This window comes from Chelonia mydas, chromosome 18 (genome assembly GCF_015237465.2).
Source record: "Chelonia mydas isolate rCheMyd1 chromosome 18, rCheMyd1.pri.v2, whole genome shotgun sequence".
Lineage (NCBI taxonomy): Eukaryota > Metazoa > Chordata > Testudines > Cheloniidae > Chelonia > Chelonia mydas.
In genome coordinates, this window is record NC_051258.2 from 1,027,447 (window position 1) to 1,041,408 (window position 13,962).

Genomic DNA, 13,962 nt, shown 5'->3' on the forward strand with positions numbered 1-13,962 from the left:
AATAGGGCCTTGATGTGCTCTCTCACATTGCAGTAATTGGCCTCAGTGATCTCTTCAAAGGTCTCATGCAGAAGCTGGGCAATGCACTTGCGCAGGTTCCTTGGCAGAGCTACTGTGGTCCTTGTCCCAGTCAGGCTAACTTGTCCATGCCACTGTGCCATGGGGGGCAGGGGGACCATTGCTGCACACAGGCAAGCTGCATATGTGGCAGGGCGGAAGCCGCATTGCAGTAGAAGACCCTCCTTTGCTTCCCAGGTCACCCTCAGCAGTGAGATATCTTCCAGGATGATCTCTTGTGGAAAATTTAGGGACAGTGTTCAGTATAGGAGCCCCCTGCCACTGTTGGCTCTCCCCAAGGCACAGAAACCCAGAGGACAGTATGGCCATGAAACAATCAGTCCCCCTTGCCTCTGTGCTTATTCACCCTTTTTGGGGCTCCTGTGGGTTATGTGCCCTCACTTTGGGATGGGAAATTTCTGCTATTGTGTACACTGTACTTGTCTTTAAGTATAGCCGAATCATTGCTCTGTCTGGTGTGAACAATGATGCCTCTGTTAAGTGTTGCATTTTGGCTTTACAGATGCAACCTTGAGATCCCAGCCGTCCTTGTTATCAAAGGCCAAAAGACTTCAAAGAATCAGGAAGAGTCCGTGAAGAAGCAAAGAGGACCTGCTTCATGAAGTCATGCAGCAGTCCCTTAATGAAAATCAAAAAGTGCAGGAGTGGCGGGAAAATGAAAGGAGGCTCCGCCACCAGAATGCGGATTGCCGGCACCAGAGCGGCTGCTAAGAATCATGGAGCGCCAAGCGGACTCGATACAGGCACTTTTAGCAATGCAGACAGAGCGCATCTGCGCCCGCTCCCCCTGCAGCCCTTGTCCCAAAACTCTTTCCCTTGTGTCCCCATGTCACCGCCAACCCACTTTCCCCAACATCCAGGTTCTTATCACCACCAGCTGCCTCCAACACCTGTAGCTTCACCACCCAGCCCTGCAAACTACAACCCTTACCCACTGCATTCAACCCCCATCACCATGCATTTTAGCCAGCCCGAAGTGCAGCATTCATTGCATGGCACTCCAGACAGGAAGGCTGAGTATGATAACAGGATTAACAGGATGCAAATCTCTGATTGTCACATTCCCCACCCCACCCCCTTCCCTCGTCCCACACAGCACAGATGTGTCATGCCCTTTCTGTTTCCCAAGCAGTTGTTTCTTTTCAATAAATGAATTTTGTGGCTTTGAAAACATTCTTTATTATTGCATTGCATTGCAAGTAAGTGCATCATACGTAGCAAACACAGATTCCTACTAACATTGGAACCACTGCACTTCACGCCCGTGCAGGGCACCAAACATTACTGGTGGCTTTCAGCATCAAATTGCTCCCTCAAGGCATCCCTAATCCTTGCAGCCCCACACTGGGCCCCTCTAATAGCCCTGATCTCTAGCTGTTCAAACTGAGCCTCCAGTTGTTGAACCTCCGAGGTCCATGCCTGAGTGAAGCTTTCACCCTTCCCTTCACAAATGTTATGGAGGGTACAGCACACGGATATAACCGTGGGGATGTTGTCATTGGCCAGGTCCAGCTTCCCATACAGACAGCACCAGCGGCCCTTTAAACAGCCAAAAGCACACTCCCGCCACAATGTCACGCACGTTACCCAGAGTCACGGTTCTTCTGAGCAGGATGCGATTAATGGCCCTGCAAATTTGCATCAACACGATTCCAATGGTCGACTTTCCCACTCCAAACTGGTTAGCGACCGATCAGTAGCTGTCTGGAGTTGCCAGCTTCCAGACTGCAATAGCCACCTGCTTCTCCACCGTCAGGGCAGCTCTCAATCTCGTGTCCTTGCGCCGCAGGCTGGGGGCGAGCTCCTCACACCGCCCCATGAAAGTGGCTTTTCTCATCCGAAAGTTCTGCAGCCAGCTCGTCATCCCAGACTTGCATGACGATGTGATCCCACCACTCAGTGCTTGTTTCCCGAGTCCAAAAGCGCCATTCCATGATGGTGAGCATGTCTATGAATGTCACAAGCAATCTCATGTCATATGCGTTACTCGAGTCAATATCATTGTCGAAGGCCTCACTGTCACTTTGGATCTTAAGGAGCAACTCGACTGCCAAACATGACGTGCTGGCAAGACTCGTCAGCAGACTCCCCAGCAGTTCGGACTCCATTCCCGCAGACCGAAAGGGAAGACAGAGCGCACAGTACAAAAAACATTGAAAGATGGTGCCAAATGTGGCTGGAAGCACAGAGACTGCTGGAATGCGAAGCAATGCATCACGGGGTGCTGGGACAGGACCCAGAATGCCCTGCCCCCAGCCCCCTTCCCACAAGCCACAGCGCCAGAATGGGAAGAGGTGCTCTGGGGGATAGCTGCCCACAATGCACCACTCCCAATGCCGCTGCAAGTGCCACAAATGTGGCCACGCCAGTGCGCTTGCCGCTGTCAGTGTGGACACAAGGCAGCACTTCCCTGCTGCGGTCTCCAAGGGCTGGTTTAACTCACAGCGCTCTACATCTGCAAGTGTAGCCAAGCCCTTAGGAAACACTGTTTCACTGGGAGGGTGGTGAAGCACTGGAACGGGTTCCCTAGGGAGGTGGTGGAATCGCCGTCCTCAGAGGTTTTTAAGGTCAGGCTTGACAAAGCCCTGGCTGGGATGATTTAGTTGGGGATCGGTCCTGCTTTGAGCAGGGGCTTGGACTAGAACCTCCTGAGGTCCCTTCCAACCCTGAGATTCTCGGATTCTATGAAATATCAGAGCTCTGTGTGTGGGAGAGGCAGGGCTGAAATACCAGGGGCCCTAATGTCAGCATGGAGGTGCATCATCAGAGCTGTGGATGGGGAGAGCAGGGCTGGGCTAACACAGATAAGGTGGGCAGGGTCAGGACTGGAACAGCAGCGGAAAGGAGGAATGGTGCAGCATTAAGAGTGCTAGCCCAGGCCTCGGGAAATCCCCGTTCAGTTCCCTGCTCTGTCATAAACTTCCTGGGTGATGGCAGGTGAGTCACTCAGTCTCTCTGTGCCGCCCATAAAATGGGGCTGCTGTTGCCGTGCTCCCAGGGGTGAGGCATTAGGGCGTGCACGATGGCTTAGGGCATGCACAGTGCTCAGACCCCAGGGAGAAGGAAGTACAGGGACATCTGCAGGGAAGTGAGTAGAGTGTAAATAACCCTCACACCTGCTGAGTGCCACCTGCCAGGGAGAGCCTGGGCTTGAAAGGGGAAATGTGCTCGAGGGCAGGGCTGGGCGCTGGAATGTCAGCAATGTTGGCAAGGCCTGCTGCCCTTCTGGCGTCCCCATTGTTCTGAGTGTGCTGTCAGTTGACTGGCATTAGCAGCGCCCCAGCCAGAGGGCATCAAAGCCGGCGCCAAGATGAATGGGTCGCGGCTGCCTGTCACAGCCGAGAACCTGGTGCGCCACTGGTATGCCTGGGAAGAGCTGAGCAGGGGCCCTGCTGGCTAGGCAATGGCCCTAGCAATGACCGCGTCAGACCTGGGCCTCTGGAGAACCTCCCTGGGCGTCTGACAAATGAAGATTACTGATGGCCCCGGTGCTTGGGCAGGGGAACCCAAAGGCCAGGGGTGCTGGAACAATGTGTATAGTGGGGGTGCTGCGAGCCATTGGATCAAACTGTAACCCCTGTATATGTGGAAACCACTTCAAGCCAGGGGGTGCGGCAACCCCCACCTCAACCCCTAGTTCAAGCACCTATGCCAAAGGTTCCCTTCCAGCGCCCATCCATATCACTGCAGAGCAGCATGGGGCCAAGTTTTGGAAGCTGGTGCCCGTAGGGTGACCAGATGTCCCTGTTTTATAGGGACAGTCCCGATATTTGGGGCTTTGTCTTATATAGGTGCCTATTACCCCCCCCAGCCCTGTCCCGATTTTTCACACTTGCTGTCTGGTCACCCTAGGTGCCCACAGCAATAAAGTGGGGGCCTCAGTCAGCAGCTGCCAGGGAGTCTTGTTTTCAGTGACTGTATTTCCAGGACTAAGGCCTCGTTGGCTGCAGTCCTCTCACAGCTGTTCCTTGCCCAAGGCAGCCATCTCTGGGTCATGGCATGGCACAGGAATATACTCGCTGCAGCCTTCTTCACAGCTGGTGCTGTGCCTCTCTGGCTGGCAGCAATGCCTGGACTGGGCTCTGAACCTGAGACCGGACACTTCCCTGGGGCCAAGCCCCTGAGGAGGCAGCGTTGGCAGGCGAGCTCCCATTGAGCGGGTGGAGCTGCTGCCCTCCTGACGCGTGATGAGTGCAGACGAGCTGGAATGAAGAGTTGGGGCATCCGGGCCCTGCACCCGTCCCCTTCCTGTGATTCACCTTGACTCTCAGCCAGCCAGTAAAACAGAAGGTTTATTACATAGACAAGAGGAACACAGTCCAAAACTGAGCTTGTAGCTACAGACAACAGGACCCCCTCGGTCAGGTCCATCTTGGGGGGGCAGGGAACCTAGAACCTGGCCCTGGGACTCCCTCCGTTTCCCCAGTCAGCTCCAAACTGAAACCCCCTCCAGCAGTCTCACCCAGCCGCACACTCCGGCTCCTCCTCCAGCCTTTGTCCAGCTTCCCCGGCAGAAGGTGTCACCTGGCCCCAGCCCCGTCCTGGCTCAGGTTACATGCTCAGGTATCATCCCTCAAGTGAAGTCACACCCTGATATCCCATCCCCAATGCAGACAGTCCCAGTAAAACTCCCCCGCAACATCCCCAGGTCAATCCTCCCTGCTCCCCGCTCCGTCACACGAGCCCATTAACAGCCGATGGTTCGGAAAGGAGCTCATCCCAACGGGGAGGGGAGAGCGGGTGGATGGGAGACCTAATCACAACAGCAATAACAAGCCCAGTAGATCGAAAAGTGCTTTAGGAAGGGGTCAGTATTGTTATCCCTGATTTACAGCTGGGAAAACTGAGGCGCAGCTAGGGGACATGCCTGTCCCAGGTCACCCAGCAGCAAAGCCAGGACTAGGACCCAGGTCTCAGCACAGTGCGTTCTCCATTAGAACACACTGCTGGCGCCTCTGAGCTCAGCCTGACTGGCCCAGCTCCACCAAGGAGAACACCCCAGCGTTCGTGCTTAAGTCCCAGTTTTAGACTCCACTGCCATCCCCAAACCCCCATTCGGCTGCCCCTGAACTCAGCATCTACGTGTTCAGGGCACAAGGTGCCTCGGCGCCCATGCTGCTGCCTCTGGGCGTGTGTACTAGGCATCCGGTCAGCCCAGAGCAATCCACAGGGGACTCAGACCTGCAGACTCAAGCAGCTGGGCGCGCTCAGAGCATGCCAACGGGATAAGCCCTATCTGATGGTGTGTCTACCTTACTGCTTTGAGCCCACTGGCTAGAGCACATTCCTGAGTGGTGGGAGAGCCCTGTTCAAGCCCCTTTTCCCTCTCAGGCAGAGGAGGGAATTGAACCCAGGTCTGCCACATTCCACGTGAGTGTGCCAACCACTGGGATGGGCACCACCATGTCCTTCTCTGGCTGTTTTGTGTGGTGCAGGCCGGTAGCTGACTCAGTCCTGCCAGCATGACTTGGGCACCTGAGCTGCCTGCCCCAGAGAGGGGCACCCATTTGTGGCTCCCTAGCAAAGCTAGTGCCTGCCTGCAGCCCAGACATGGTGGCCTAGCTCCAGGAAAAGGCAGGGCTTAGGACACACCTCTCAACAGTCTCCCACTGGCGAGAATAGGCGGGTCCCTGTTAAGCATGCTGGCTTTTGGGGAGCACGTTCTTAGGCGCTGGTGTCTCCCCATTCATCGGCTTTGTGCACCCCAGTATTGTACCCATGGCCCCTAAAATGTAGGCCCTGCAACGCTCAGCATTGCCACATATAAGTCCCTCTGTGGAGCCAGGCATTCTGTCCGGCCCTAACTTCCCTCTAAGCTGCACCTCTCCCCACTGGCCCCAGCCCAGCCCTGGACCTCCTGCGGAGAGGTGCCCATCCTGTGGCCCCAATCCAGCCCTGGCCTGGACCTCCTACAGCCTGGGGAGAGGTACCTATCCTGTGGCCCCAGCCCCGGAGCTCTGCCCGAGCCCTGAGCCCCCTCCCACACTCCGAACCCCTTCGCCCCACCCCGTGCCACACATCACCTCCCTGTTGGGGCACATAACAAAATTCATTCCGCACATGTGAGGGGAAAATCGGAGGGAACACTGGTACGGCCTCTTCTGGGCATGTGACAAACGGCTGGGCCTGAGGGAATTCCCGACAGCCCGTGTAATCTCACCACAGCTGGGAGGCCCAGAGCTGCTGAGGCGCCAGGCGTTTACACCCAGTCATTTAACTCCAGTGCCGGCAGCCGTTGCCTAAACCCCTGCCCACGGCGGCAGGAATTGGCCCAAAGGAGCTGGAAGTGCTGTCAGCACCAGGTCTGAGGATTTGCTCGAGTCTTTGGGGGCCTCAAGTCTTTCCTAAAAGCTGCTGTGTCGAGGTGGGGGAGGGAGAGCTCAGTGGTTTGAGCATTGGCCTGCTAAACCCAGGGTTGTGAGTTCAATCCTTGAGGGGGCCATTTAGGGATCTGGGGTAAAAATTGGTGGTTGGTCCTGCTTTGAGCAGGGGGTTGGACTAGACGACCTCCTGAGGTCCCTTCCATCCAACGCTGATATTCTATGATTCTATGGGGGAGCAAGGGGGCTTTCCCCTATGCAGGCTCACTGAATGGGAACATCTCCTGTTCTAGCAACTGGCGGGGCTCTGCTTAGACTCGGGTATTCCAAAGTCCTTGTCCCCACTAACACCCCAGGAGACTTGGAATTGAATCCTGCACTGATTGGAAATGAATGTTTGGCTGCCTTGCAAAATTCCCAGCCACCTGAGCCGTCTCTTCTCAGAGGAAGCCAAGGCCCCATCAGTGGGTTAGAGGATGGCACCTTTCTGGAGAATGTTTAAGCCAAGCTATTGAAGTCTCGTACAGTGGTAAGCTGCTCTATGCAGTGTCCTAGAGGGCTCTGGACAGGCCTGGTGGATTATTGGTTACATTCCTAATAAATTCTATGGCAAGTGTCCATAATGGCTGGGGGCGGAGAGGTGCGATCAGGCGCTCAGCCGCCATGGGGATGAGCCCACGGGAGCTGTCAGGCTCGGGTGGGAGCTGCCTGTTTCCCAGCGCTCGCCCTGCGGGCTCTACCCTTTGCTGCCCCTGCTTGGCCGCCAGGGACCCTCTGGCTCTGCCGGTGCCCCTGCTCTGGCTGCTGCCTCCTCTGGGCGAGGGCTGGGGCTGGGCCAGCGCAGCCCTGGCCGGGGGCAGACCCCACAGGCCACCGGGGCCCACGGCCAGGCCTGACGCAATAGGGTCACAGCACCATCTAGTGGCTCTTGGGAGTGTGGCACCAGCATAACCCTGAGCCCAAGGACGAGGCCCCAGAGCTGAGCAGGTGCCAGGCGGCCAGCTACGCACCAGGAGGGGGTCCGCTGCGAGGGCTGATCCTGCACCTCAGCTGACACTGGCCGGGGGCAGAAACTGGCGGGGACGAGCACGGGGACAGCTGTTTCCTGGTGGGGAGAGGGAGGTGAGGGAGGGAGCAGGAGGGAACCCAGTGAAGTCCAGCTAGCACGACCCCCCTGATCCAGAGACCCACAGGGAGCAGTGCAGCCCAGGCAGGAAGAGCGCCTGGCCACATGGCTGCTGGGCTCGGCTTGGCCCCGGCGCTCCAGAGTCATTGGGTCCCAGCCTGGTGTCATGGGCTCTGGCTTGAAGCTGGCCCCCGCACACTTTGCCTTACTGTGGCTGAATCTAGATGTGGGGACCCCCCTCCCCACCATCTCCTTTGCATTGGCTGAGGGCTCTGGGAAGGCATGCTGCTGGAGAGCAGGAGAGCGGGAGAAGTGGGGGTTGAGCTCAACTGACTTTAGGCAACTTGAGATGCCGGGGCTTGCTTTGCAGAGGTGCGACTTCACTGAGTTCAACAGGAACAGAGGGGGTAGCTGGCCCTTTCAGAAACAAGGCTCAAGGGCCTGGAGCCTCAAACGTATTACGCCTCCTAACTGCCATTGACTTCAATGGAATTAGGTGCCTCAATACCTCCATGGGTCTGGGCCAAGGTGCTTCAGGTCTGGCACCAAAAGCAGGGAGCACCTTAAAAAATTAGTCTTAATCTGCATCAGTGTCACAATCTGAGAAATGGGGCATGTGGCATGGCCCTGCCTTGGAGTGGGATTTATCCCATCACCACTGAGATCGTTGCCTACAAAATCCTTGAGCTATGCAAAGTATGGTCCCTGTCTGGATGGTCCAGGGCCAGGCCAGATGCCTTGGCCCTCGGCCCCCTGCTCCTCACACCCACCTTGGAGCCGCACAGGGGGTTCACCTTATTTTCCAGCCTGTGCCTCTTAAAAATCATTTTTGCAAAGAGTGTCATCTTACAATAGCGATAAATAGAACTTTATTTTATACATATTTCACCAGAAACACAAACACAATCTCAGATTTTAAAAAAATTAGTTTCTGAACATTAATTTAGAATTGGATCCAATGCATTTTATGTCGCTTTAAAAAAAATGAATACAACACAGACATAAAATACCCCTGGGTGTCCACAGCATAGTTATATTACACAGACAGTCAGCAGTTTAAAATTAAATACACACACATCAGGGAGTTGTACCTTCCTGCCCGCAGAGGAAGCCAGTTCAATATATATTTTTTTTACAATGTGCAGTGCATGCCCCCACATGAAAACAGACCCCCATGGCTACACACCAAGGTCATCCTACTTCAGGCGCTAATGGACTCAGGGTGGCTGGTGACCCCTGTGGAGGCCAGGAAGCTGCGCTGGACAGCAGCGTAGGTCTGCTCTTTGTAGTGCATCGTGCGCGCTTTGTGACCGCAAAACGGCCTGCTGCCCGTAACCCTGGGCAGTGGCACAGAAGAGGTTAATATCACAGCTGGCAGACTTTTCCCCCAAAAATGTTTTTTTCCAACAAAAAAGGTATTTTTCAGCAAAATGACTTTTTTTGGTGGAAAATTTTTATTTTGGTCAAATTTTCCCCCCTGCCCAGTTCTGGGGGACCTTGGCTAGGTTCAGGGACTTCTGGCAACCCTGCATCACTTTCGTCAAAATGTTCCAGTCTGTCAATGAAAAAACATAAACGGAACATTTCTGGGTTAAAATATTTTCACAAAAAATTGGAAATTTGACCAGAAAGGTGTTTGTGAAAACTCACCAGTCGGGGGTTTAGGAGTAATTTTTTTCATCAAAAACAAAAACCAAAAAATAGCTCAGGAAGCTTTTTGGGAAAAAAGTATTTTTTAAAAAAATCCCTGAAAAAACAAATTGGCTTTTCCCGCCCAGGCCTGTCGAACCTCCCTTGTGCCTCTGGGCTCTTGGTGCAGCATGCAGCATGGCAGCTCACTGGCCGGTCACCTGCAGCAGGAGCCGGGGTTAACCCAGGTGGCTGCAATGGGTCTGCTAGAGATTGTCTGTCAGTGTGTCATGGCTCTTTGGGATAAACTTACTCTAAAGTCATCAGGCGTTTGCCCAGTCCTGGGTTCACACACGCTCTGATTCCACCCTGATCGGGCCTGGGTGCCCCAGAGCTGGGCAGTCGTGAAGCCTAATGCAGCCGAGCTCTCACAGACCCCAGTCTGAAGACACTGCCCCCACTTTGCCCCCCACAGCCATCCACGTGCCCACCTGGCTGGCACCAGTAGCTCATGCTCTCCATTTGCTCTCCGCAGGACCCTGCTTCCAGGGCGCAAAGAACAGAGTGGGGGCTGGGGCGCCCCCTGCTGGCCATGGGGCAGAGCTACCATGGTGTTTGTGGAGTGTATGGGCGTCGCTGAGGGCGGGAGAGGAGCAGCGGGCAGAGCGGCTGGCGGACGCCTGTGTGCACAGGGAGCCCTCGTGCTGGGGCCCAGGACGCTGCCGGGCTCATGGAGCAGCTGGGACACAGGGTGCCATGGCGAGGGCACTCTGCAGAGGGACACTGCTGGAAAGGCTGCAGGCACAGCCCTATGTTACTGGGGGGCCTGCGGGGGCGGGGATGCTACCAGCAGTGGATGCTGAAGAGTCTTGGCTAGTGTCCCACAGCACTGGGGCACAGACCACAGGCCAGCCACACCCTCACTGCAAATCAGTCCGGCATGCGGAGATGAAGGGGAGGGGGAAGCAGCCCTCCGTCTGGCAAGGCAGAGCTATTCCAGGCCTGGCTCTTTCCTCCGCACCTGGGCATCAGCCCAGCACCACGGCTGCTATTTGAGGCCATGCTAGGGGGCTGTGTACAGATGTGGGTGGAGGGGGTATATACCCCTGCCACTGGCAAGAGCCAGGTGCTGGCCACATCCCTGCAGACAGGTCAGCCTGTCAGAGAGCTGCAGGGGGGCTGGCAATGCACATTTGGAGGCATGGCTTTCCAGGCCAGGGCCAGAGACAGGCCTTCTCCCTTGGCCCAGGGTCCCACTTCTAGTTTGCCATATCTCCCAATCCCTCCTTCCCCCAGGACTCCTCCCTAGCCTGGGCTCTGCCAGTGATGCTAGGCTGGTTCCCGGGCACCCTTCACCCTAGGTATCATCTACGTGCCACCCTTCCTCCTCTGGGGCTGGGTCAGACTCCCAGGGATGACCCTGAGGGAGGCTTTCGGGGTGAGACTGGCCAAGGTGGCCCCACAGGTGGGGAACGAGGACGCAGCTGGCCAGGAGAGGTGGGGGCTGGAGGATCTAGCTGCCAGAGGTTATTGGCCTGTCACTGGGGAGTTGCTGGGCTCTAACACACCATAGTGTCATTCCTGGCAGCTGGGTGCCTGGGTACAAATGGCTTCCTCTCTGGAGAGGTTCCTTCAAGGCCTGCCAGGTGTTCTGGGCTGCAAGGCATGTCCCAGGGTCCGAGGGCTGGGCATGGGTGAAGTGTCTGGCACCGCATGTCCCGTCAGCAAAGTGCAGAGCAGGTCGAGCTGGTTGGGGGCTGGGCACACGACAGGCAGGCCACTGGGAATCTCTTCCAAGGTCTTGGTCGCTTGCGGGAGAGGCTTTGGGCGTGGGCGGATGGCCTGATGCCCCCTCAGCCATGCGGTGGAGCCTTCCCAGTGTGCCAGCTCCAGCTGTCAAGCAGCCAGCGCCTGGCCGCAACGTGGGAAGGGAAGGAGGGAGCTGGCCCGGCCATCTAGGCCACAGGCTTCGGCTGCTGGCTTTGGCGATGGGCCAGTCGTCTTCGGCTGTGACAAAGCTCGGGGCCCTCCGCAAGCCCTTCAGCTTGTGCTTCTTGTGTGGGTGCTGCAGGGGAAGGAGAGTGGGGCGAGGGCGCTGGGCACAGGCCGTGAGAATTCCCATCTTCTCCAGGCTAGGGGAGAACAGAGATGGGGGTAACCATGGGTACAGAGGTGGAAGGGACGACAGGCCAGTGCGTGGGACATGGGGAAACACAATCCGTGGCCCAAGATCTGGGGAGACCACAGCCCAACAGGAGCAGGGACCCCAAAAATGATCCATATACCAGCTGACCTCGGGGTGACATCCTGCCCCGGTGCTGGCAGGTCCCGGAGCCCTGCAGGCTCTGCACACATGGAGAGAGCTCTATATTCTGGGCATAGCATGGGCCGTATGCCAGTCATGACCTTGAGGTAGGCTGGGAAATCTGAGGATTCAGGGCTGTGAGTGGGGGATTTCTCACCCTCCAGCCTCCCCGTGCCAGCTGTCGACTGGGACTAACAGATGCAATGGGGATCCCTGCCGGGGGGCCTGGAAACCCCTTGCCCAGAAGCACCAAGGAAGCAATACAGACAATCCACAGAACGTGCTGCCCTCCGTTGCCTCCTTCATGGACGGGGCGGGAGTGGGGCAGCCCAGGAGCTCTGCCCGCCCCAGACACAGAGGGCAGCTCAGAACTGGCTCAGCAGCTCTTGGGCCAACATGGCACAAGGCAGCTGCCCAAAGGCCCAGGGCCTGGCTCAAGTGCCAGCCCCCACCCCATAGCAGAGCCCGAATCCCGGGCAGCCGGGCTGGGGGGGCGCTCGTACTCCCAAGAAGAGACCAGCCTCAGCGGGAGGGGGAGACCTGCCCTTCCCATAACCATCCTGCCCCAGGCTCCGGCAAAGCCCTGCCCCCACAACCATCCCACCCCTAGGCACCGGCAAAGCCCTGCCCCCTCCCAACTATCCCACCCCAGGCTCCGGCAAAGCCCTGCCCACCCTCACCCCCCATAACTATCCCAGCCCTAGGCACTGGCAAAGCCCTGCCCTCCCCCACACATAACCATCCCTCCCCAGGCTCTGGCAAAGCCCTGTCCACCCTCCCATAACCATCCCACCCCAGGCTCCAGCAAAGCTCTGCCCCCCCCCATAACTATCCCTCCCCAGGCACTGGCAAAGCCCTGTACCCCCTCCCATAACCATCACACCCCCAGGCTCTGGCAAAACCCTGCTCTTCCCCGCACATAACCATCCCTCCCCAGGTACTGGCAAAGCCGTGTACCCCCTCCCATAACCATCCCTCCCCAGGCTCCGGCAAAACCCTGCCCACCCCCACCCCCCATAACCATCCCACCCCAGGCGCCGGCAAATTAGGCAGGACTGAGAGGGTGCTGACCTTCTGGGGATGCACGTCCACGGAGGCTAGGTGAGGGGCTAGCAGCTCTGCATGGACAGACACACAGACAGGGACATTAACCACAACCCTGGGGTCACAAACAAACCCACAGAGAACCACTGCTTCGGTGTCCATCTGGCCCTGGGGCAGGCGTGCCTTGGGTGCAGCTTGGGTTAAATAGTTCTGTGTCTGGCACACTGGCTAGGCCAGAGTGAGTAGCCGTTCCTGGCCCAGGGATTGTTGCCCCTTGTCCCACGAGCAGGGACTGAGACGCTCGGTGCCCCTGGCTACCATGGCCCAGCCCTGAGCAAGGGAGCGGATGGAGACTCACAGGCAAAGCTGGGATAAGGGTGAGTTAGAAGCATTTGACCCCCAGTGTGGCTGTAGGCCACAGGCTGCCCATTGCCCCAGGGGCTCTGGACAAAAGCTGTCTCCTTGGGGGCAAAGCACTGCCCACTGGTGCTGAGCCTACGACAGCCGCATAGATCTCCGTGAGGGTCTCTGGAGCCCCAGACCAGGGACATGCTCAGGCTTCCAGGCCTGCACCAGGCAGGATGGTGGAATGCCCAGAGCTGGATCTATCGTGGCTTCTTTGCAGCCAGTGGTGCTAGCTACCCCCGGGGGAGGGAGGGGAGTCCCTGCTGAGTGCTTTGGAGAATCCCACTTCGCACGACAAGTTCCAGCCGCCCCCATGTGCCCCCTTCTGCTGCTGTTGGCCAATGCCCCAAAGCGGGGGTGACAGGGGTCTGAGTGTCCTGCACAGGGGGCACAGCGAGGGCCAGAACGCTGCAGCTAGCCAGGCAAGGCTGCCCAGAATTGGCGGGGCATGGGGGCATGGTGCCATGTTCACTGGCCTGAGAGAGATGGTCAGGAATTGGCCCTCTATGCGCCAGGCTGTCAGGTGGGGGAGGGGAACAGATACTGCTTCTCTTCTGCAAAGCCGTGCTGGTGCCAAGGTGCTGAGTAGTGGGGGCTCCTCGGGGTAGCGCTGGAGTCCCTCTAGCTCCCCCGCCCCTCGTGGGCAAGCCCTAGGAGTCCTGCATGTAAACGCCCACTGGCCTCTCCCCGGGCTCTGGCCCTTAGCCCTAGGGCACTCACCAGGTGGGGCGTGTGCTGCTCAGACTTCTCCAGCTGGATTTTGATTTCTGGACATGCAGGGTCTCCAGGTTTCCTGGGCTCCGGCTGGGGAGATTGGGAGGGGCCTGGAAGGCAGAGTCAGACAGGAATGGGAAACGTGAGCTCCCAGCACGGCTGGGAGAACTAAATGCCCAAAGCTTGGTAGCCAGAAACCTGGCGCACAGGCAAGTGGTGGAGCCATGTTCATAATGGACGACGCAGGGGAATGATTCCCATTCGGCGCAGGCCAGAGCTTGGGCAGAACCCTCTGGGAAGCAGAGAATAGCTGCAGGGCAACACCCCGATCGACCCCTGGT

General features: G+C 57.4%; 1 protein-coding gene across 10 annotated transcripts in view; it reads right to left on the minus strand.

Annotated features, from left to right (window-relative positions):
* Positions 1–9,188: 9,188 nt before the first annotated feature.
* The window catches only part of LOC102942935 (RAP1 GTPase activating protein), a 183,963-nt gene continuing 179,189 nt past the window's right edge, over positions 9,189–13,962 (minus strand). For 9 of the 10 annotated variants that reach the window (XM_037881354.2, XM_037881353.2, XM_037881351.2 and 6 more), the window contains 2 exons: positions 13,628–13,731; positions 9,189–11,285 (listed from right to left, as the gene is read on the minus strand). In XM_037881354.2, the coding sequence (XP_037737282.1) occupies positions 11,109–11,285; positions 13,628–13,731 (281 nt within the window). In that variant the 3' untranslated portion in view covers positions 9,189–11,108. Of the gene's footprint in view, positions 11,286–12,529; positions 12,577–13,627; positions 13,732–13,962 lie in introns of all 10 variants that reach the window. The other variant, XM_037881352.2, reaches the window with a different exon arrangement.